At 41.3% G+C, this 25,000-nt stretch overlaps 2 protein-coding genes across 4 annotated transcripts; both read left to right on the top strand.

Annotated features, from left to right (window-relative positions):
* Positions 1–493: 493 nt before the first annotated feature.
* On the top strand, positions 494–10,376 carry p4ha3 (prolyl 4-hydroxylase, alpha polypeptide III; the record flags this gene model as incomplete). The annotated part of the gene is made up of 10 exons (XM_050039516.1): positions 494–658; positions 736–787; positions 939–1,102; positions 2,819–2,995; positions 5,679–5,743; positions 6,707–6,866; positions 6,979–7,041; positions 7,590–7,658; positions 8,152–8,248; positions 8,794–10,376. Coding segments are annotated over 10 exons (1,083 nt in total), but the record flags the coding sequence as incomplete, so codon positions are not given.
* Positions 10,377–11,812: 1,436 nt separating this feature from the next.
* On the top strand, positions 11,813–24,535 carry c2cd3 (C2 domain containing 3 centriole elongation regulator). Of its 3 annotated transcripts, none has more exons than XM_050039519.1 (30): positions 11,813–12,009; positions 12,988–13,257; positions 13,335–13,492; positions 13,636–13,814; positions 13,919–14,082; positions 14,167–14,299; positions 14,396–14,548; positions 14,664–14,811; positions 14,935–15,035; positions 15,306–15,509; positions 15,597–15,712; positions 15,814–15,932; positions 16,076–16,207; positions 16,296–16,751; positions 16,883–17,034; positions 17,717–17,960; positions 18,399–18,582; positions 18,669–18,852; positions 19,205–19,377; positions 19,474–19,609; positions 20,114–20,382; positions 20,773–20,850; positions 20,936–21,535; positions 21,632–21,970; positions 22,060–22,198; positions 22,305–22,369; positions 23,324–23,529; positions 23,616–23,749; positions 23,865–24,014; positions 24,100–24,535. In XM_050039519.1, exons 1-30 carry the CDS (start codon positions 11,958–11,960, stop codon positions 24,326–24,328), a joined length of 5,667 nt encoding a protein of 1,888 aa, XP_049895476.1. In that variant the 5' UTR covers positions 11,813–11,957; the 3' UTR covers positions 24,329–24,535. The 3 variants fall into 3 exon arrangements, with proteins under 3 accessions (XP_049895476.1, XP_049895475.1, XP_049895474.1); XM_050039518.1 differs by having other exon boundaries at positions 20,770–20,850; positions 23,619–23,749; XM_050039517.1 differs by having other exon boundaries at positions 20,770–20,850.
* The last annotated feature ends 465 nt before the right edge of the window (positions 24,536–25,000 follow it).

The raw sequence follows: 25,000 nt of genomic DNA, 5'->3' as shown, positions 1-25,000 counted from the left end.
ATACACAACAAAACACAGCACAGAAACAATCACAGACATCTTAAAAAGGTTCCAAAGAGTTAAATTCATCCAACAGGATTCTTCCAAGTTTTTAAGTCTCATATTTTGTGGGTTACTACTCTATTTCACATCACATTTCTGCATTCCTCCTACCTGCCATCAGTGGAAAATGCCATTTTTTGTAACCCAATTCAAAGTAAGTTGAAGTAGCCAAAATGGTTTGGTCCAAAGGCCTAAATTCAGCATGCGAGAGTGACAGCATGATGCCATCTTAATGCTGAGGAAACTGGTCCGATTCTGGCTGCTGGCACCGACCCAAAGCTAGCCTGACTGATAGCTGCTAACTGGATGTGACTATAAAGCATAGTCAAATCTGACAACTGTGCACGCACATGGATCAGAGGGCTGACATTTGGTCATCCAGTCCAGTGCCTGAACACAACAGAACAGGCTGACACTGAGCCGCCTTCAGAATGACTGGCTGTAACCTAAGTGTTATTTTATCCAGGTGGCCTACGAGCAGGAAGACTACTACCACTCGGTGCAGTGGTTGGAGGAGTCGGTGCGTCTCTTCAGGGGAACAGGAGGCGAGTGGAGCCCTGAGAATGAAGGAACTTTAGAGGACGCTCTGGACCACCTGGCCTTCTCTCACTTTAAAGTAGGTAAAAGGACACTTTGCACATGTGGAAGATGATTGATGGATTGCACTGCCCTAAATTCCTCTCACTGTTTCAGACAGGGAACGTCTCCTACGCTCTCAGTTTATCTCAGGAATTACTGCATCATGGTAATTATTCTCATTTAACGTGTCCTCTTCCTTTAATCCCGTCTGTGGTGCATAAAAATGTATGTGATCTGGCCTCTCTAAACTGAAGCCTGCACCTTAAATAAAAACATGCCATGTAGTCTGTGACTTCTCATTACACGTTTCCTCTCAGATCCAATGAATGGAAGAGTTTTGCAGAACGTTGACAAATACGAGAAGCTGCTGGTTAAGAGTCCATCCATATCAATGAGGGGCGATGGGCTGAGGAGACCCAACTCCAGTCACTTAACTACCCGGGACACCTACGAGAGGCTCTGCCAGACACAAGGCTCTCAGGTTTTCATCACAGTTAATCATTCTGAACACATAACGTGTGTTAGGAAAATATCTGGGAGGGATCAGGAATAAGTTAATATATCAACCACAGTATTCTTAATCGTATAATACCAACCAAATGTGCACTGGAATTCATCTTTTACAACAGCATATTGATTCATTCAGGGTTGTACAATAAATCAGATAATAAACTTTATTTATGTAGCACCTTTCATACAGGAAATGCAGCACAAAGTGCTTTACAATAAGGGCAGTATAAGCACTGAGTACTTCACATGAAAACACACAGAATGAACATAAAACAGAAGTGATTCATAAAATCAGAATTGTAAAACTATAAATAATAAAATCAAGTAAGATTTTAAAAGAGTTGCAGCAGTGTGAAGCATTACCAGAGAGTAACAGTGTAAAAAAAGACAGAGTTTCAGACCTGAAGTTAGAGCTTGGTCAAGGCTAAAGTGAACAGATACGTTTTTAGCTTTCATTTAAAAATATTAAGGGAGCTAGCTTCCCTGATATCTATGGGTAGTGTGTTCCATAGCTTTTTCTGGCTGCTACTGGAAACCTCAAATAAACCAGCAGCACATGATCGCAGTGTTCTTGGAGGCAAATAGTTAACAAGGGAGTTAGCAATGTAGCTTGATCCTAGCCCATGTAGGACTTGTCTATGAAGAGGAGGAGCTTAAAATGTAACAGGAAGTCAGAGAAGAGCAGCTAAGACTGGCCTGATGTGCTGTCTCCTCTTGGTTGTGGTTAATAGCCGGGCTGCAGTTTTGAATGATCTGAAGTCTCTCTGTGGTGTTTTTTGGGAGGTCAGAAAAAAGTGAATGAATCAATTTCTCAGCCTCTTTTTCATTTAGAAATCAGATGTTTCATATGTTATTCATCTGCCTTTGTACGTTTACATTAGATTTACATTAGAGAAAATGTTCAGTAGCCAGCAGTGATTTTTGTCCTGCTGGATGTATAATGTTAAAAGGTGCAATGTAGATGTAGAAAGAGGCTCAGTAAACAGGGCAGAAGTGGAGGGTGGGCTGATCTTGTGTAGCCAGTTGATATCTGGGCCAAGACTTCCTCTTCCATGTACTGGTCATTTCGGCCTGTCTCTCAGATATCTTTATATGAATGCAGATGAATTTTTAGAAAGCTAATATAAAGCTAAACTCATCTTCAGACGATAGCAGACAGCCAATGCGCTTCGCCTGTCAACACGGACTGTTTACCATCATTTAAAGGTTATTCGTCAATTCTCCTCGGACTACAAACGGAAACCAGAACACAATAGAGGGAACCTTGGGGATCACCAAAGTCAGTCAGTTTCATCCTCTGGGGACCATGAATCGGTACAAAAACTGATTAGCAATCCATCCACTGTTTGCTGAGATGTTTCAGTCTGAACCAAAGTGGTGGACCGGCTGCTGGCATGGCTAAAGATAAACCACAATAAGCCTCTTTTTTTAAAATGTCTTTTAAACAGCTCCAAGTAGTTTGTCACAAATTTGTTCCCAAGTTTCAGCCTTTATTCAAGAGTTTATTAGGATACAAGTTTGTAATTGTGGTTTCCTTGGCCATAAAAAGACTATAATCATCCGAAAGTCAAATGTTCTTTTGTGGGGAGTGAAGAATTCTAGGAGTAATTGTTTGCTGATTAAAACAAAAAATGAATTTTTGTTTTGATCTTGTTAATGGACCTCAGATGCCTGTTTTTCTCAGCAGAAAATGCAGTTTAAAAACCCCAGACTATTCTGCGACTACTTCACCAATGGGAATCCTAAGCTTTTACTGCTGCCAGTAAGACGTGAAGTGCTCAGCCTGAGGCCCTATGTGGTCCTGTACCACAACTTCATCACTGACACAGAGGTTGAGGACATCAAGAGGGTTGCCCAGCCAGGGGTATGTTCATTTTCCTCATCCCTTGCAAGTTAACAAATAAAAACCACATGTCTCCAATACGTCAGCTTATTTGAAATTAGAAAAAATAAGCCATGTTTTTACAGACTGCTCTGCATTTTTTGAGTTGATCCAATTAGGTCCTCGAACAGTTTTGTAATCCCATGTTTTGTTGAGTTTTCGCACATGGGACTCACAAATGTGAAGCTGCAAAGTATTTTTTCTTGGCAACAGCAAAAGTTCAACAGAGTGTGTTGAAGTTTGTTGCAATCAACAAATACTCGCACCATGCTAGAAAATAGATTTAACATGTCATCAAGTGAACGCCCTGTAACTTAGTCTCACATTGAAGAATCAGGTCTTTTTAACTGATTAACACCTACAGTTACTACAGATATTAATTTTTATCTGTTCTTGATCATATTGTGTGTTTAGGATATGCTTTGTCTTTCTTGCTTTTTACCAGGAAAATATTGGCTTAATGGCACCTAGCAATGAGGTTGCAGAACTGAAACTTCTTCTGTGTACCAAGTATATATAGGAGAACAATGGTGGCTGATGTGAAAATTCATGACGGACTCCGACAAAACCATTTTTTCAAGCTGGCTGATGCTGTCACCTGCAGCTCAGCTGGTCAAATTGCTGGTTGCTGGTTTTAGAACATCACCTTGAAGCACGTCAAAGATACTCTTTGAGCATGTCACCTGTTTCTACAGCCAATTGGCTTGTACTGAAGTCTGCTGGTCAAATCAAAATGGCCGCAGACAGCATGGTCGCTTGCGGCTCTGCTTGGTGCTCTGTCCCTGCCAAGCCCTCTATTGTTTCATCACTACTACATATGCAACTGTAGCCAGCATCTCACTATCACTATCCCCATTCATATTTTCAGAAGCTACAAATTATATTCAGCCACAAAATAAGCCTGAAAAGCTGCAAATCAGAATGGAAGTACAGAGAGCTGTTGCATAGAGATGATGCACTGTCTCATCTAGTTGCATTGGTGTGAACCTGCAGGTTTTTAAAACATTGCAGAACGGCGCATTGCAAGTCGTTGCCTGTTTCAGCTTGTCTTGTCACAAATCTTTGGTCTTTAAACAGCTCATTCTATAATGAAAACACAAAAAATCATTGTTTCAGGTGATTATAAACTACCAGTATATAAAGTGGCTCTAATTAGCTTGACATTGAGCAGATGCAACAGTAAAATGCTTACAAGTTAATGCATCTGTGATAATTATTCAGTAATATAACCTATAATAGTATAATGCTCTGAATGGGGCCATTTTGCATCATAAGTACTTTAACTACTTTAAGAAGTCAAGGGGCAACATAGTGCTACAAAGCCTTGAACAAGATTGAGATTTTTTTATTGTATAATAAGTAAGGGTGTCCTATAAAAAAATATTTCTTTTTGGAACATACATATTACTTGATGATCTGCTCTGCTGTGAGGTTTTCTGGCTGCTGGGGTCTAAGCCAACCTTTTCCTGCTGGAAAGAACCTGGAAAGACCCTATGGAGGAAGAGCTGGTGTGCTTCCAAACATTTAGCAAGGCCTAAAGGAATGAGGGATACATTACTATAAAAACTTGGCCGAGCGCCTCAAACTGTCCAAATAACCCTGCAGAGCTCCACTGGTAAATATTCAGCCCACTATCACGGAGCCTCAGTATCTATATGAAAGCAACTATCACTTTTCTGCTCACTTAATGGAAAGCTACAGCGCACGGTCCCCAGAGCTGACTCAGTTTCTTCAGGGAATATTTGGTGGGCTAACTCAATTGGTGCCCTATAGTTTCTGTGAGGTTTTGGCATTGTTCAGTGAGTTTTCCAGCCTTTGCTCGGATGGAAACCCCTGTACTTATTTCATCATTATGTCAGCCTGTGGGTTTATTGAAAGCAGGCCCTGGGTATGGTGTTAGTTTGAAGCAGTGAGCAGCATTTGTTAAGGACTATGAGCATGGTTTACACTTTGTTCGTGCTGGATCCCACAGCCTATAAAACAGGTCTGTTGTTTGGAGTTAACAGATCTGTCGTTGTATTGTTTTTTTGACAATTAATTGATCTGTGAAATGAGATATTGTTAGTGTGTTTGTTTACAACATTCCCTCTTTTGTGCCAGCCTAGAAATTCATGACATAATGTCTCTCGTGGCAATAAGATGCCTGGAAGTCATCAGGAGTTTGATTAGCAAACTGAATCAGAAATATTGTGTGCAAGTTCATGTACTCATTGGAAATTGAAAAGCATGTATGATGTAAGCAAAGTCAGTCCAAATAAATCACAGGGGCTCAATTTTACGAAGGGCAAACTCTGTCCAAAACATCTGGTCTTCCCCACACTCCCTTCCAGACTTTTTTTTAAAGGTGCACTTTGACAAGGTGAAGATAAAATGAAACTTGAAACTGATACCTGTAGTTGAAGAGGGGTTTATGAAATCCATAAAGGCTCCTCCAAGAACTGGGTTGCAGGATTAGAAAAATAATGGAAGTCCATCATCGCGACCTTTTGCGTCCACATTCTGGATTTGGTCGTATCTGCTTTCAGTTTTTATTTTGAACATGTCACTGAAGCATCTCGTCACGCTATTACTCACATTTTTTCACGGCCTGCAGCTGCATATAAAAGCTTGGCTGCTGCAACAACTGCACACTCATAAAATGCTGTTTTCTGTCTTTGCTGACCAGTTGAGACGATCTGTGGTGGCAGCTGGAGAGAAACAAGCAACAGCAGAGTATCGCATCAGCAAGAGGTACAAATGACTTACAACACTTATTTACAGGGTCTAAACAGGGTCTTGTTCGCCACTCAGAAAGTTTATCTGCCACTTTTGAAATCTAAAGTGCTAAATAAAGTAATAACATGTAGACCATTTAGACATCACTTATGTTAAGAATGATATCATTCAATGTTTGATATATTTACACAAAAAACATGCGTGGTAAATTCCAGTACTTGAATTACAATGTGGCTTTTGGGGAGCCCTATTTTGTGGAGGTACTGTGAACATGCACACATACATGATAACCTGCTATGTGCAGAAGTTTATATCACTGCATGAGGTTTTTACCTCTGGTGATTACATTTCAATAATCATGAAAATGGTGCTCATCTGTGAAGATTACCCTGCTAAACAAAACTTGTAAGTATCATAAACGTTTGTTTGCCACAGAGCTTATTTTCGGCAATAGTCCAAAATCCCGTAGGCTTTTGGATGAGAAAACCAGTGTGATGTTAACTGTCATCCCTGGAGCACTATATTTCTTCTGATGAAACTGACACATGAGGCAGTGAAGCTGATACAATAATACATGGGCGTGTATGTATGTGTGCATGTCGTTTTATTGATGTGCATTCATTAAAATTCTGGTCACAAACTTATACTGTGAGCCAAAATGAATAAGATTCTACGGCCAACAGCTTGCTTTCATGAAGCAGTTGCAAGCGGCTTTCAAATATGTATCTCTATCTAATCATATGCCAGTCTTACTTTCCGTTGTGCCTTTTCTCTGTCTGCCAAAGTGGCACATAGTCTTGCGATGTTACCCACCACTGCTGACAATTTACCTGCATTTGAAGGGTAATGGGTGCTAATTTCAGACCATGGTTACTCATAACACTTGTAGTCCCTAGAAATGAAACTTAAGCCTGCAAATGATGATAGATATTCTTTTTACACTGTAAGCTGTCATTTATTAGTGTGTTTTATTTCTAGTGCATGGCTGAAGGGCTCAGCACACTCCACTGTCGAGAAGATGGATCAGAGGATCTCTATGCTCACAGGTCTGAACGTGAATCATCCATATGGCGAGTACCTGCAAGTAGTGAATTATGGAATTGGCGGCCATTATGAGCCTCACTTTGACCATGCAACAGTAAGTTGATTTTGAGTTCCAGCACTTGATTATATTGCTATGGACTTTGCATGCTGCATGTTGTCTTTGCATTATTCAACATTATTCTTATATCAACTTTTCAATTTTCCAGTCGCCTTCAAGTCCTGTGTTCAGGCTGAAGACTGGGAATCGAGTGGCAACCTTCATGATTTATGTGAGTGAAGTCTTGCTCTTGTGACCCTGTTTGACCCTGGTAGCAGCCAGAGTTTGTTGGGCAGGTTCCTGCTCCTGCTGCGGCAGAGTCTAAATTAGAAACACAGAGGTCAGGCCTTTGCCATGAGTGCTGCAGGCCTTTGGAACAATCTGCCTGAGAAACTGTGACTAGATGTGACTCCAGTGCTTAAATTACACTTTTATGGATGTTCTGTCATGCAACAAACTTAAACCAAACTCTAAATTTTGTCTTTGGCTTCTATATTACAGCCTATGTCTATACTTTTGCCCCTGTCTTTTTCTTCCATTCATTTAATCAATTTTTATTTTGCAGCTAATCTGTTAAGTGCTTTTTAACTCATCATATATTAATAGTTTTGTTATTATCATTAAGAATCCCATATGAACATTTGAGTACAATTGGAAAGTGATTAAAAAAAGAAAGACTTTTTGTGAGGCTTTTAAAACAGTGGAGCAGGCAGAGTGGCTTTTTATAACACGAGCACATAAACACAAGACACAGCTCTGAAGGAATGTCCTTTTCCACAGCTCAGCCCTGTCGAGGCAGGTGGGTCCACAGCCTTCATCTACGCCAACTTCAGCGTTCCGGTCGTGGAGGTAAACAGTCTGCGAATGTCTAAGATGAGCTGCTCTTTTGTTGTCTTCATGTCATTTTTGCCTCAGGTTAGATCCTTTTCACCTCACGCTGTGCCTCACAGTCTCCACTGCAGCTGTCAAAATGCTAAAAGGTCAAATTATGGCAACAACTGCCATGAGATAATGCTGTTATTGTATAGTTGAGCCTCACTGGAGATTGAGGCTGTTTTTTCTTCAGTTGAGAAATAAGTGGAAGGTTTACCAGGCCATTCCTGGGGTTTAACCTTTCACTTTTCATTTTTGTTGAGATTTCACTTCCTGGCTGTTTATACAGAACATAACTGAACCTATTAAACTGATAAAAAAGACTAATAACATAGTGTAACTGTGGGATCTCTTTTGAGTGTCTCTTTTTGTTACACTGTGATCGGCCATTTTCACTACTTACTGATATTTTGTAGAAATATTTGTAATAATTTACTGAAAATATTTTATGTTGTTTTTCATTATACAGAAAGCTGCCATTTTCTGGTGGAATCTCCACAGAAATGGTCAAGGAGATGTGGACACGTTGCATGCTGGCTGTCCTGTGCTCATTGGAGACAAATGGGGTAAGAGTCAGTAGATCCGGTATGATGTGATGATGCTGTCCACAGGAGCCAAACAATGATGTCAGTATGAAAAATAACAAGGCACAGCAATTTATCAGTCTGCCTTGCTCTCTTTTTAAACAGATTAAGCTTTTTTTTGCATCATCATTATGGTCTAGTGTTCAGCTTTCTTGTCGTACAGGAGCTAATGTACAAGAGTGAGGCAACATCTGTGCTGCATTATGCATTTAGAGATGTTACAAAGTGCAGTTCAGACACAGAGCGCTCATCTTGGAAGCTGAACATCTGCTGCCGGTTGGCCCCAGACCTTCAAACTCCCGAAATATGTGTTAGGGACCCAGTTAATCTCACAGAAGGATATTAATCATCACAGAGCAGCTGCAGAAGCATTTGGTGGCTGTGATGTTTTTAGCAACCTTATACATAATGATAAATTAATGTTAGGGCTTCAAAGACAATTATCCAAATGTTTAAAAGATGCAAACATTTATTTCTGCGTTTTTTTAAGATGTTAAACCTAGTATGCATCTTTCTTTTTGTTCCAGTTGCAAACAAATGGATCCATGAGCATGGCCAGGAGTTCCAACATCGCTGCAGCCTGAATCCTGAAGAGTGAGAGGGGTGGAGCGATAGCTGGGCCCCTTTTTTGGAGTACAAGAGCCAGCCTCTACAATTGAGAGGCACACTTGCGGGTGGAGAGAAGGAGGGAGCCAGAAAGTGAGCACACAGGCAGGGGAGGCGAAAGCTGTTATGGGGCAGCCTGCGTCTGTGATTGGAGCCCCGGGCCCCAGGGAGCCTGAAGCATACAGTGCTGGAGTGGACACAGACGAGAGGCGGGGTAGAAGAGGACTGGGGCAGTTGGCAATCAGCCCCCAGAGGCCAAACGCTCTCCTGCTCCTACTGGCCAGTTCCTGCAGATGGAGAGAGGCCTCTGCCTTCACACACTGTGCTGGTTTCACTTAACTGTGCAGGGCTGTTTGCCTCCTTGCTCAAAAACTGACATGTTGCAGCCCACACTGGGCCCACTCAAGGGTTTGTCATTACAAATCAACACTGATGTACTTTGCGCACACAAAGACACCTAACGTGCCTGAATCACAGTACACAGTGTTTAACGTGATGCACAAAGCAACTAGAATTTTCTATGTTATGTAATGTTGCAGCCAAAAATAAAATGCTGTTTTTGTTTGAATGTTCAAATGAATTTAAATGTGATTACGCTTCCATGAAGTGCTGGAACAAGCAAACACAGAGCATTGTTGTACTAGTTTTAGGACTTTAAAGGCAATGTCTGTGTTCAACAATGCAGATTAACAACATGGATTTGGGTTGAAGTCATTCTGTAATGGGTTATCTCAGACCTCAGGACTGCAGTTCAGACTGGTGCTATGAGTCAAAGGAACCAGTCATTGTGAGTGTGCCTGTTTATTCCCAGCTGACTGGACGATGTGGTCATTGCTTCCTGTGGGAGACTCTTTCAATAACTGGCTGTATAATGGAACAGATGAACCAGATCTGTCAGCCTCTTATTGAGCTCCAAAAGGCTGGTCGTCATTACTCACGCTCTGCACGCCAAGTGATTGGGAACACGTCTGCTCCTAACTTCATGTCTGAACTCACACAACCAATCTATCTGCATACCAATCAGATATGTGAGATTTCTGTGCCTAAGTAGGTCATAACCCATCTTAAAGCAGAGTGAGAAAGACCATACACAGTATTAAGAGCTTGTGCAATAAGGTACTTTTATATGTGACCTTTTTGGGGGGCATTCTGCAGATTGAATAAAGGGATCTGTGGGGGTGACAGAGGAATAATACCTCTGCTCCGTCACAGTGATAAATGTTTTCTTTCCAGCTCCCCACAGTGTACACAAACAGACATGCTCCTAATGCACACACTGACACACGGAAAATATAAGCAGGGGCTGTATACTGGATGCATATTGCACATTCCTGTGTGCACACTAAACAGCAGGACTTGATTATTTCCCCTTGGAATTGACAGATAGCAAGACGCTGCTTTTCTGAAGCTCTAATCAGTTTCATTGCAAGTATCCATGCCATTAAAAACACAGTTATACCTACTTTTGGACTCAAAACAGTTGAAACCACAAGTTTATTTAATTTAAAGAATATACACAAATTTACAAAATGTTTGCAACAACTTTATAGAAATGTATTTTATAGTCAGATAAGTTACAATGATTATTTTTATGTGCTATGCTAATCAGATTTTCAGTTTGACTAGAGGCAGCAGAGATTCGTGTCTGGGAATTTGAGCTGCTTTTTGTCAAATCGTAATAAACAAGGAAATCCAGGAAAGCAGGTTGAGAGTAAAGTTTTCAGAGGTCCATCTCACAACCTGAGGCCTGATCTTTTCCAGAAGTCAAAGGGCTTTTTTCTGAACTCTTCCCATACACCCTCAGTGGCCCTCACTGTTACTATGATCACCACAACAAACATAGCTGCAGAGGGACTTGTTGCTATGCAGGAGCATAGTCCAAACTACCTATAGCATACGTGACGAGACCATTATGCTTGCCTCAACACTTTGTGTCCATACAGTAAGTTTTAACATGTTGGGAAACTTGTGAAAGACTTTGAGAACTAGCTGATTACTTGTTACAGTGTCATTCATTAGCACAACTGATGGAAGTATAGACTTGAAGTCTGACTGACTGAGACGCCATCTAGCAACAGCAAAATAAAGTGAAGCAGAAATACAGCAAGCTTCTTTTAATCTAGAAAAAGACAGAATATCACTACATATAATACTGCTGCTAGTGAGCCTGCTTTGTAACCCCTAATGGAAAGATCTGTGCTTCCCTCTGCTGGTGATGTAAAAGAAGGCTACATGGCATTAGTGAGCTGTTGAATTTTTCACTCTATTGTAAAATGTGAGTGGTGCTTTTATTGTAAGGTTTAACAATGGTTGATATTATTTTTTACTTTTTTATGTGGACATAGTCCAAAAACATTCAGGTTAGGCAACCATAGCACTGACATTTTTCTGGTAGGTTTTGGATGCATTAATGGAACTGCACTCATATTTTATAATTCATTGCATTTCCTTTACTGTATTGTTTTATTTGATTGCCTCTTTATTACTTTTGCCAACAAATGTGCCATATAAATCCACTGAATAAAACATTATTGTCTATTGTCATGCACTAAAATGGGAGCAAATAAACAAGTGCCTGTGTTTCAGTATATAAAACTTGAATGCATGACTCAAACCTAATATGAGGGTAATTGTAACTTCTGTTATGAATTATGTGTGTTACTATCATGTCATATGTATAAATCTTGCATTATGATTAACAATGGGTGCAGTAATTTATAGGCATATTTCATCATTGAGATCTGAGCTATCTAAATGTAAGAGTGCTACTACCACACAGGGGTCACTAAATGTGTATTAACTAGTCAAATTTATGCAGAAATGTGACTTTGGAGCGTCACAACAAAATAAACTCAATTTCCCAGAATGCCTCTGTTAAAGCGGCAGCGGAGGCGGCACGTTCGGACTGTGTTGCTCGGAAACTGCTTAGCGCGCTGCCGCTGTGGGTGTGAGTGTTTGTAGCACTAGCAGCTCTGTTAAACGGATTATTAGTCAGCTGGAGTGTGATAAAAATCATGCCTGCCAACGGTTCAGCCTCTGCTCTGGTCTGGCTGTCATTCACCATCTATATTTACTGAGCTGAGGGATGAAGAGCAGAAAACAGAGGTCCGTCAGAGCCGGAGGCAGCAAAAAGAAAGGTAAACTGTTGTTAGCTTAGCTACCTGCTAGCAACTCAGCTAAGTTAAGTAGCTGTTAGCGTCAGCTGTCATTCTCGCGTTAGCCTCGTATGCTAGCTCACTGGCTAATGTTTTATTAAGTTGATAAGGTCTTATTTTGGCTCGGTTTTTGCATGTGTTACAGTTGTTAATGTGCCTCAGTAAGCTTTAGTTTATTAATGTTAACTCGCAACGTAGTATGTTGGTTTGCCAGAGGCTAAAAGCAAAGTATAACATCCCTTTTTATTCTCACAAGAAAAATATTTTTTTATTTGCTGCTGCATAGCATAAAACTCCCGAATTAACACTATTATGTATATATGAGACACTGTTATCAAACTTAAGTTGGGGTGTTAAGACCTTGACTGTAAGTGTTGGGGTTTTGTTCTGATTCATTTCCAGCACTGAGGTCGAGAGTTGTGTTAACAAAATAGTGTTGGCACCCTTTTACATTGATTTAAACACACCTGGGTTAATGCATTATTGTCGAAGATCATATGCCTCTTTAAATTAATGATTTTAAAGTTAAATATTCCAACAGGGCTAGAAACAGGAAGGGATTTTTTGTAAGCAGTGTGATGCATTTGTAAGTTATCTGAATAGTAGGGTTGGGTGATATAGCTGAAAACATTACCACAATGTTAATACAGTTATATACAGCGTCTGCAAAATCACATGTGAAACACTTTAGTAAAGACTCCCGTAACTTATTTTGTTAGATTTGTGTGCTGAGGTCATATCAAAATGTTGTTTTGCAAAAAGTCAGTGAATGATAATACTGGACTATTGCAGAGCCCTATGAACAGTTAAGTATATGACTGTTATACTAGCCAACATCAAGCAAATTCCTACAGCAAATACCTCTCTTACCTGTCATATTTGGTTAACTTTGATGCTAGACTTTAGTATTTGTATTGTTAGTGTCTTGACTTTGCCTTAATCAGAAATTGCTCTTTGCAGTCCCCAGCGACGTGTCCCCTGCCACCAGCCTCCCTCCTCTGGTCGAAGGCCAGCTAAGATGCTTCCTGCGGGTGACAATAAGCCGGGTATTATGGACTGTTCAAAAGCCCCCATCTGCAACATTCGTCAGGCTGCGCTGGTGGGGAGAGTCATCCAACGGGACGCACTTTTTTCTGAGAGATGGATCACAGCCATCACAGAAGACCATCAAGACCACAGCTCGCTTCCCCATCCGCTGTGGGCCAAAGCAGTTCACCTCATATCTTACAGGTAACTAATAAGGCTTTGATATGTTTCAGTTTAAATGTGTGTTTAAAATCAACCGCTAACCTGTCATTCATGAACAGATATGGGCTCTCTGGTGCTGGAGGTTCTGACAAAACCCGATCATTTGCCAATCGCACGGGCTCAGGTTGCGGGCATCTCTCGTCTCTCTATGTCATACCCCATCGGTGGATTTTACACACTTGTGTCTCCGACATCTGAGAAGCTGGGAGAGTTACAGGTGAGTGGACACTTGAATTCACATTGACCTCCCAACAACATTTGTGGAATAAAGTTCGGTATGCTGAAGTGCAGTGAAGATTGAGACTCCACTTAAACTGGAGGAAAACTTGAATTTCCTTTTTTTTTCTTTTACCCTCTCAGGTTTCCCTTAATTTGGAGCCTCTGACAGAAGCTTATGACAGCAGCAGCTCAGGTCCTGTCACAGATATCAGCATTGAAGGGCCGCAGGTCACCACACTGACTGTGCCATTGCAGCCCAGATCACTTTCAGCCAGCAGTGGGAAAGAATCAGCTGGGAGCAGCGGTGGAAACACACCAAGGTTTGAAGTTGTTGCTATTCATGATCAAATGCCTGTGTCTTGTTATAAGAGCTTGCCAGTAGTAAGTTTAAATCTTACTGTATATACTGCTGTAATATTTTCAGAGGGAAGGACCACTTATATTTCCAAAATGCCCAGAAAGACAAAGGTAAAGAAGAGTCAGTGGAGAATCAGATGCCGAGAGCAGACAGATCTCAGGACAATCAAACGGCTGTGAATCCTTCAAGTCAGGAGGCTTTTGGCCAATCGACCAATGATATCCTCTCAGGTTGGTTGCAGCATGATTATACATCTTATTCACATAAACACAAACGCGCATATATGAATGTGTCTTATCAGACTCTCATCTCAGTTATTCTAGAGCGTGGAAACAAGCTCAGAAATGCTATGGTGGTATCAGCTTTAAAATGTGACATGGATTCTGCCTCTGCTCTGAAAGACACCCCTCTGCCTCTCCCAAAGGATAACATTCTGCCACCTTCCAAGTTAGTACTTCAAAAGTTTGTAAAAAAAAAAAAAAAAAAAAGTTTTCTACCATCTTTCAATGCACAGTCTATAATACTTTATTCCTGTGTCTGTAGGTCCCTCCCTTCTCCCTCTGGGATGTTTCTTCAAAATATTCTTCATGCTGATTCAGCTCTCAAGCACTCTAATGATGTTGCTGTAGTCTCAGATAGCAGCTTAGACGGTCCTGTTGATATGGATAACAGAGCTGTGGATCTGCTCCTTGGAAGGTACTTATGTACACATTTATTTCCAGAAGTGCCTGAAAATGTGAGCATCTTTTCTCCCTAAGTTTTCCACTCCACTCCTCGTTCCACTTTTCAATCAATAATTGTATTATTTTAGCTTGAATACGTCTCCTCTGCCTCCCTGGGATGGATATGGCTCCCTCCTTGAATCTCTGTCTGGCCATAGCAGTGTATGTGGGGACAGTGAGCTCAATGATCCACAATATGATCAGAGCCTGCTGGAAAATTTGTTCTACAAAACTCCTGTAAGTAGACAACTTTATAATAATTGTCACAGCTAAACACATGTTTCATGTGGAATGTCAGTGTCAGTTTACTATTTTCTCACTGAGAATCATTGAAGTCATTCATGTCTTCTTGTGTGTCAGATGTCCGATATCAGACCAAATGACACTGAGGTTGAGGGTCAAGGAAAAACGTCCTTGAGTGAAAAACAGCTGACACAGTCCGGACCCAAGATTCGTGGAGGGTAAGGGCCTTTACATGCTCGTTAAGCTGTGCTGCTTGGACAGTTAACAATTAGAAGAAGATTTTGTGTGTGTTTGTGTGTGTGTGTGTGTGTGTGTGTGTGTGTGTTTTATCCCTCTACCTTCAAAGGTTGTTAAAATAAAGTTAAACCAGAATAGCCAGAATAGCATGTAGCACTGACAAATCACACAGTATGAGAAAAGGCTAGATTAAACCATACCACCTTTTGTACATTTAAGACAGTTATTCACCATATTTTGATTGTGTGTAGGCCAAATTCAGAGGCTCAGCGGTCTGCAGATGCTGGTGGTATCCGTCCTGGCGTGAGTGCAGAGCAGTTGACTTTGCTGAGTTTGATCAGGCTGGCAAGAGTGACCATCGATTCCCTGACTGTACCCACAGGCAGTGCAGCCACCACACCTAGAAAAACCTCTAGCAAAGGGAAACCTCCTCGACCATTAACCAGCAAGAAGTGGTGCGTAAAACAGTTTACTCCCATTTAAAAGTAATATTGAAATATTTGTAACCAAAGCCTGTTCTGTTTCGTCTCTTTTTCCGTTAGCACATATTTTATTGAGTATGTGTTCCCAGTGGCTTCCACTTCCAGTCGACATGATCGTAGTAAGGGTGGAGATGGGGAGGTGACCAGAGCTGTTGCCAGTAAAGTCACAGGAGGAGGTATGACCTTTTAGATTCTGCTTTTATGAAACCCACCTGAGTGACAGTTGTTTTTTTGACTCTGTGACTGAATCTGACTTACACTCTTCTGTGTTTTTCAGCAATCAAGTTCCATCAGCACTCTGTGTTTCCTGTCCACTTCAGTACAGCAGCAGTTAAAAAATGGTGGGAAACTGATCTGATCTTCAAGATTTACTCACGAAAGAGTGACCAAAAAAAAGTAAGTATTTTTTTGACTAAAAATTACTCATTTGATTGTTTAAGATAAATAATATTGGTTGTCTGGAAACACAGGTAGACATTAATAAATAAGTACTTAAAGGAATGCAGTGAAGATGATGACCTTGGCTTTGTTTGTTGCAGCCTGTTCCCATCGGCAAGGCAGTCCACCCGCTGCGTTTTCTGCTTCAGAGCAAGCAGTTGAGTCAGTCTGTCACCTTGCCTGTACAGAGTGTGGAGGGAAACAGTGAAACACAGGACATTGGACCTCTCAAGGTATTATAGGGTTTTCTTTACCCAGGAACTAATGTTTGCAAGCCTGGCATTTGTTACCCAAGTGACTGTTATAATACATTTTTTTCAGGTGTCACTAGAACTCGCTGCAGACAACAGAGAGTTCTCCACTGAAAAAAGTAAAAGCAAGCTAGCTCAGAGAGACACCTCACCTTCACAAACTGCACCCAGTCCACAGAGAGAAACCAGCCCCAGATCTCAGCATGTTGACACTGGCAGGGAGGAGCTACCAGCTGGCTCTTTTGAAATCCCCAGACTAAATGTTTGGAGTTCTCAGAAACCCTCGAAAGAACCCTCTCCCCATCCTGGCCTCCACACGTCTCTTTATAGATCACAGCAGCAGCAGGTGGACAAGGAACCTGAAGTTCTTCTGCATACGTTACTCATGGTGCCAGATGGAAAGAACTTCAACTGTGGGCCCATGCAGGCTCCAAACATATACTTGAACTGTAAACTCTGGTGTGATGAGACGGCAAGATCTGTCATCAGCTGGGGCCAGACAAATCCTTCTTTCAACTTTGTTCAGGTTAGCCAAGGAGATCAAGTCTTCTAACCAGATCTGACATTTTAAATCAGGCTACAAAGATGGCAACATCTACATTGTAAATACAGAATTTCACTGACCCACATGACTATTTTCTTCATCCTTTGCCTCAGGTGACTCCTGTGGCTTTAACGACTAAGCTGCTGGAGCGGATGAAGAATAATGTGTTGGTAATCGAGGTGTGGCAGAAGACAGGAGGTTCAGGGCAGGATCGACTCCTCGGCCTCGTTAAATTACCTCTCCACCAGTTCTACATGTCATTTAGGCAAGTTGGAGACAGACAGCACTGTTTTTTTTTTGGGTTTTTTTTGTTAATAGAAATCAATAAATAAATTGAATTAAGTACATTTTTGTCTGGATTAGTAATGAATTGACACAAATTATAACAAAAGATTTCAAGTGGTATTGGTCACTTTTATGGTGAAATTGTATCTGCAACTTCTGATAATCAATTAATTGTTTAAGTTTTTTTAAATTTTTTTTTTTATGCAAAGTACAGAAAACTCAATCAAATTTGGGTTCAGGACCTGTTGTCGGACAAAACAAGCAACTTGAATACAACTACTTCAGCTCCTGGGAAATTGTAACAGGCATTTTTGTGTGATATTTCATAGACCAAATGATTAATAGAGAAAATAATCAATCAGTCATTTTAAAAATGATTCTTAGTTGCAGCTCCAGAATTACAAACACAACTGTGATATCTGAGTTCAGAGCAGGCAAACAGATTATGAGGATAATTTATATCCTCTTTATTTAACCTGCCCTCAGGGTGGTGCTGTTGCACGCTTTCAAATAGATCATGTTGTTGTCTTTTTGTCTACATTCCACACGTCTTGAATTCTCTAAATCAAACTCGGGGAATTTTCCACCACCAAAGTACTGTTACAGTAAAGCAGCACGTGAGACCAGTAACCCTCCTCCCTTTATCGTTTTTCCCCCTCTAGGGATCCAAAGATCGCCCACCTTCTTCTCCAGGCGCAGTACCCTGTTTTAGGGGTGGACTGCTACATGCCAGTCATCAATGTGTTCTCAGGGAGTTGTAAAGGACACCTCAGGGTTGTTTTGGCTATGGGCCAATCAGAGCAGATAGTCGCCCTCCAGCGCACGAGGGATGAAGACTATGACTCTGTGCCACATCTCGTGAGACCTGTTCATCTGCTTGATCATCACCCTCATTCACAAACAAAGGTCTGTGTTAATTTTGTAATGTAATGCTTGAAGTATCTTTTGTGTGTGTCTTCTTGTTCCTCCATGGCTGTTCACAAAAAAGTTCCCTGAGAATTCCCTGAGGAAGTGCTAAAACTGCAAAAAATGAAGTCTGCGGCTGCGCTGTAAAAAATATTACTAATAAGTTAGTGAGTAAACTAGGCTGACCTTTATTTTGATACTTAGAAAGCACTTCAGTGTATTTGAAGCATGTCCAGCTGTTTCCATTTGACTGATGGACTATTTAAGATCATACTGAACAGTCATGAAAATGTAAAACCAAACAAATGAAGAATCTCTTATCTGATACTAATACCGTCTTAAACATTTAGACTCATTGAACACTGTATACTGTATGTGTGTCTGCAGGTTTGTCAGCTAAGAAATGTGTCACATCTTCCAATTCTGTTTCCCCCTCAGGCGACTGCAGCACAGGTGGAAACTCTGAGAGAGCATGTGTTTGTCATGAGAGTGGAGAAAGTAAACGGGCTGACACCTCTACAGTCCACAGTGTGGGGCGAGGCTGACTGCTACGTCCAGTACAGCTTCCCCTGTCAGGACGGTGACTCTGCTGCAAAAGTGGACCAAAACCTTATAGAGAGTAGTAAGGCCATTTTAGTGAGCAACTTAATATCCCAAAAAGTTTTTCTTCCCTCTGCCTCACTCTGACCTGTATCTCACCTCCAACAGGCGTGAACCTGAAGCTGTTTCGTACCACCACAACTCTGTGTGTCCCCGACCCGGTGTTTGGCCACACAGAGACTCATGTGCTTCTGGCTCCTGAAGGAGTTCCTGTTCAGAGGCTGCTGCTCAGTTCTCTTTCAAGTCAAGGCCTAAGCAGTGGAGGAGGAGTCCAGTTTGAAGTGTGGTGCAGGTTTGTGATTGTTGCTGTTTTATCCAGTTAGTTTCCTGCACCTAAATCCTGAATTATGCTTCTGCCTTTAAGTGTTAACATCTCTGATAGGCAGAGGCCCTGTTGTTATATAGGCAGTTCTTCTGTATCAGACTTGAACCTCCTCAAAAAAAAAAAGCTATATTTATTCTGAAACACCTCCTCGCAGCAGTACATACTATCTTGTAAACAAAAGAATGTAACCTCCATTACTTTGTGTATGAATGTACAACAGTGCCTGATAACACACAACACATCAATGATGTAAATGCTTGATGCAAAACTAAAGTGGCCAAGTTATCAATGGTTTCATATAATTTTAATGTTTCTGCAGATATTATTATCCAAACGTTCGAGACCAGCTTGTGGCCAAAGGAATGCTTCCGTTGTCCAAACTGTGTGCGATGGTCACCATGCAGAGACAACATCCTAACGAGGCTCAAATGTTCTCCCTGCCCCTGATCCCCAGGACAGACAGTCCCTCAAAACATCAGCCTCAGCCCTCAGGTACATAGATAATGCACAGAGTAAAGACAGTATTATAATACTACACTGAGACATTTATTATCTCCAATGTTGTGACTGATCTGCTGTGTTTCACAGGCCTGCTGGATGTGTGCATTCGGTACAAGCACCGACCAGTGAGACCTGATGGTCAGACCGGTAAAGGAGCTTCCTCTCGTGTTGTAACACTCGAGGTTCAAGTGCACAGAGCATCAGGTCTGCAGGCTGCAGCAAGGTATATCACCAAGTAATCATGTGATAGTAAGCAGAATTTACACAACCTGGCGTTCAAAGTGGAATTTACACAAATGTAGATAAAACTGGAAGGTTTTTGAATGATTAGATATGTAGATAGATAATTTAGTATTTTTTCAGAAATGGAAACTCCCCTCTTTGCCTGGGTAAATGTGTGTGAAATGTTTCCTTATTGTGTGATGATAAATGGGAACGTTCTGGGTTTGCATGAAGGGCAGTTGTTCAGGCTGAAATATGTAACTGTTTAAGATGGTGGTATCAAGCCAGATCGAGCCATCAGTTAATGTAGTTTGTTTTATTTGCTGAGTTAGAGCTCTACTGCTGACACTCCTGCCACTAGCCTTATTTCAATAAAAGCAAATTGCTGCACATTTTGAGATCAGTATGAAGTGACATTCAGCTCCATTACTTGGTCTGATGGCAGGTGTTTCACTGCTTCGAGGTGCCTTATATCTGCTTTTGTGTTTCTGTCTCTTTGTCTCAGGGTTGTATCAGAGAAAGATGAAAGATTCAGCTACTTTGTTAGTGTGGGACTTAACACATATGTCACAGTCCAGCTCTCCTTCTTGCCTGAGAGAGAGAGGAGGTGCACCCGCATAGCTGCCAGGACCTTTTGCCCAGAATTCGACCACCACATGGAGCTGTCCTGTGATCTGCTGGTTCAGAGGAGCAGTGGAGAAACTTGCAGCCTGGCTGAGCAGCTGGAAGAAGCTTCTGCTGTCTTCACTGTCTGGAACAAAGATAATCGCAAAGGTTGATGTATTTACCAGAATTACATATGATTAAAAATGTTACAAATTTAGACATTATAATTTATGTTATTTCTTTTTGTAGTAACACTTTACGTGGAAGTAATGTTTTTTTGAACATGTAGTGTCCCCCTTTTTGTTTAGCTAATACTTTTAATAAAATATTTACAGAAAAGTTATTAAAAAATTTCATAAATTAGTCCACATAGTACGTTATTGTTAATAGAGGTGCCCCAGCTTGTATAGAAGAAAGGTGAATTTATTTGACCTCTTTTAGTTGGTTCAGAAACATTCTGGTACAGAAGCTGTGTGTCTGCAAGTATTTACATTTAATGTTAGTCAGGAATATCTGTCTGCAAGTTACTAATTTGTTTTGTGCTATTTGTTGCAGCAGTACACACTCATAAGCCTCAGGATGTGATGCTGGGCACAGTGAAAATACCTCTGGTTGATCTTATCAACAAAAGAACAGGTATGTTGCACTCCGACTGGCTCCTGGGTCAAATAGATTTTCTGGAAAATACACAGTAATTTTGTTTCTTTCTCCAAACGTAAAGGTATCTCCGGCTGGTTTGGAGTGTACATACCTCAGGAAACAAGTTCATCTCAGCACCAGCACATATTGGTTGGAGGCCTCGAGATCTCCGTCAAATTTGCCCACCACTCAGACAGAGAAAGAGTCATTAAAGCTGCTCAGGGTTTGAGCTGGGAAACAGCACAGAATGAAATGCAAGATGATGAAGAAGTTTGGGGAGACAGCATGAGAAGAATGTCTTTGACTTTTTCAATGCCTAGAGCGTGGATACCTGTCCACTGCTTGCTGCTGCCAGGCCTCAGTGAAATCGAGCGCTCCACCTACTGTTACTTCAGGTACAAGTTCTACGACCAGGATGCCTTCTGCTCCCAGATGAAACACCCCTGTGTTGAGGAGGAAGGCCAGGCCACGGTGGCTTTCCAGGGGAGCAGAACTGTGGAGCTGAGGAGCACTCAGCCCTTGATGTGGTATCTTCGAGAGGAGCAACTGGAGGTTCAGATGTGGGTCGCCTTTACAAAAGACAAAAGCCAAAGGCCTCGAAACACAGACCGACTGGTTGGTTCAGCGTATGTCGATCTGTCCTCTCTAGTGAAGACATCCAAACAGAAGCTCACACTAAGTGGTAAACAATGATTAATTGTGTTAGAATTTTAATGATTATTGCTCTAGTAGAATTATGAATTTTTCTGGGTGTAATCACAGTTTTGTGGTTTTTCAGGTGTGTATCCGCTGTTCAGACACTCAGCAGCAGATCTTCAAGGGGCTGCTCTGAGGGTGCACATCACCCTGACAGCAGGTTCTGTCCCGGCTGAAGTACCCGCTGCGGTTGACACCCAGATGGACTCTGACAATCAGGAAGAGCTCTTATCAGATGAGGTGGAAACAGCAGATCGAGCCCCCTCACCCACTACACCCAAAAAATCACCAAGGGGACACAAGAATAAATCCTCCGGAACAGCTACAGACATCACATCTGTGCAGCACACAGAAATGAGCATGGATGAATCTTTCCCTGTGACTGTTGCAGTGGACCAGGCTATGCACCTGAATCTGAAAGGTGAGGTCATGATCTCAAATCTACTTTCTTCCACTTTTTTTGAATTACAGAACATTTATAATGACGTGTGTATTATGTTTCTCCGGCAGGCTGTCCTCTAGCAGAGCGCAGTGATGGGTCACCATGCTGCTGTGTCTCGTACGTCACTGCAGACTCTGCTGCACCAGTGTCCACAGCTGTAATAGCCAACACTGACTGCCCTGTGTGGGACCATCAACATGAGTGCAGGTCGAGTTATATCACAGACATCAAGTTAAATCTTTTTGGATATTGATGGTACAGTAAAACAAGTTCTTATCAGATATCAGGCTGATGATTTGTTTCAAATTTACAGGCTTTCAAAGCAGCTGCTGGTTGATCCACAGCAATCTCTCGTGTTCAAAGTTTGGCACAAAGGAGGTAAAGAAAGAAGTTTTACTTTACAACATATGATACATGTAGGCCTGTCACGATAATTAAGTTATCTACTTTTCGTACAGTATATGGACGTGACCTTACTAATTTTGCAGACTTCTGTATTTCTCATTTTATTTACATATGTGTGTATTTTCATAAGAATGTCCCCAACATCTTAGCCAACATAATGCCAAAATCAATAGCAGGGTTTTCCCGTCCATTTTAAGACTTGGGTGCAAAGGTTGTCCCCTTTTTTTTTTTCTCCACCTCACCTACTTATGCGAGTTTAAAGAAAATTAAACAAGACTTAAAAAAACGACACAGCGTAGCTTACCGGTAGCCTGCAGCAGCACTTTGGGAGTCGAAGCATCACAGTCCTGATAGCCATTAGCTTGCCATCTTCTGGCAACAACCCAAAAAGTCTGTTGTTTGTAGTTTTACCCTCCAACAGCTTCATCCACCACTCCATAAATCCACCTGCAAACTGCTCAGCTTCTAGAGCGTCCATCCCCGGGAGAACACCAGCCCGATTATGTAGGCAACTGTGGTGTCCACGGAGCTTCGCTAAAGTTGTCTTTTAGTCGCAAGAGGCATCACTTGGTTTTGTTTTTGTTGGCCAAATTTTTACAGCAAGTGTCAAACTGAGTTAAGTTTGGGCTACTCCCATTAAGGTACTATAAGATATCAACTTTATTGTATATATTAACATATGTTTAACAGATTACTTTTTAAGAAGTATTACAATGTCTGATTTTTGCTCTTTGAAAGGGTGCATATGCATTATTGTGCTGTTATATTGTCATAACAGTGGCATAAAATGGTCTCAAAATGATGTATCGTTTATTGCAATTAATTCGGGGTCAATATATCATCCATCAAAAGTAGTTGTCATGTCAGGCCTAATTAGATTGATCTCTTTTATGTATTAATTCACTCTCTGTTTTTTTACTTTTATAGAAACGGAGAGGGTAATTGGATTTGCGTCTGTAGACCTGTCCCCCTTAGTCTGTGGGTTCCAGTCAGTGTGCGGTTGGTACAACATCACAGACTTTAGTGGTCAGTGTCACGGCCAGCTCAAAGTGTCCATCACACCACTGACGGGGGTCCAAGATCTCAGAGAGCAGAGAAAAACTGTGAATGAAGAAGCTGCTAAAAGCTCGCCAGTAAGAACAAATATTTATACATACAGTGAAAGTACAAAATAACTTGTTTATGTTTAATATTAATAATGATGAATGTGTTTTATCAGCAGACTTTATTCCAGGCACTCCCTCTCAGCTACCATACCACAGCCACATACAGCAGCTTCCCCTCTCACATCAGCCGACACACCGAGCAGAAGATCTCGTCACCCGACCACACGGAAAGGCTGTTCTCTGAAAGGTTTGTAGAATAATCACATCTTTTCATTCAGTCATTGTATCAAATATATCCCTGCTGCTGAGACGAGCTTTCGCAGTCCACCATTCATTTATTAAATTTCCTAACATCTGATTAGGTCCAGTGAGAGTGACCGCCACTTTGAGCACATGGACAAAGTACGTCTTTACCATCAGAGTCTGCAGGAGCAAACAGCAGCTCACTCTGTTAATAGCAGCAGTGCTGGTGACATCAATCCCTCCAGCTCCTTCCTGTTTTCAGCACTCAGGTATCATTCCTCAGACACACAGCCTATACAGTGATTGTTTGCTTTTAAAAAACCCTGAGCTTTGACTATGACTCTGTTTTTACAGGAGAAAACTAAGCGAGCTGGACAACATCCAGAGATACTTCAGCCGTAAGCTTTCAACTCCTACATTCCCGCCCCTGAGTGAGCAGGACTGTCACACCCAGCATGAGGAACAGAGGGACACAGAGACAGACACACGTCAGCTTCTTCTCAAGTCTAACCAGTTAGTTGGACAAGTCAACAGTATCATTAGTGGTGAGATTCTGGTCCATTCTTTTCTCACCCATCAGTAGAATTTAGTGAATATATAATTTAAGTATTTAATAGAACAATGGAGAGTGCTTATTTTAAGGTGTCCAATAGTCTTTTTACCATTTAAAGATCATTCTTGGCAGGTAAACTTGGTTCTAGTTCACCCAACCTTGGCAGTTGACCCAGAGTTCATTGCGGACACAGTCTACTGTGTCACTTGAACACTTTAACCATAAATGGAGGCATCACTCTACCTTTGACTTCTTCAGTCCTCTGAAGAAGGACCAGTGGTACTGAAATGTCTGCTAGTGGAATAAAGTCAACGCTGCATGCTGTGACTCTAAAAGTGGCCATGCTATTTATATGAAGTTATTAAATGGTACTATGGAAGTTTTTGATTCATCAGTTGATTGTTTGTGTTTTGTTATTGTTACAGCTGCACAGTACTAGTTAGATAATTGCTGTCAATTTTGGACACAGACAACATGAGTTTATGATTTTGAAATTTTAAGCTGTGAACAAGTCACAAACACCACTGTCAAGTTGTGGTTTTAGACTTTACCAGCACAGAAAAGGAAAAAGGAGTTCTTCTAGGGTCATATATTGGCAGAGATGGAATTTAATATCCACAACTCAGTCTTCATTAGTTTATAATCATCTGAAAATAAGAATTGTGGATTTTTTCCTTTGAATGAGCCATTTACAGTGGTGTG

Source organism: Epinephelus moara, unplaced genomic scaffold (genome assembly GCF_006386435.1).
Source record: "Epinephelus moara isolate mb unplaced genomic scaffold, YSFRI_EMoa_1.0 scaffold1142, whole genome shotgun sequence".
NCBI classification, from domain to species: domain Eukaryota; kingdom Metazoa; phylum Chordata; class Actinopteri; order Perciformes; family Serranidae; genus Epinephelus; species Epinephelus moara.
The sequence above is the reverse complement of the archived record's forward strand: the minus strand, read 5'-3'. Positions and strand labels throughout refer to the sequence as shown.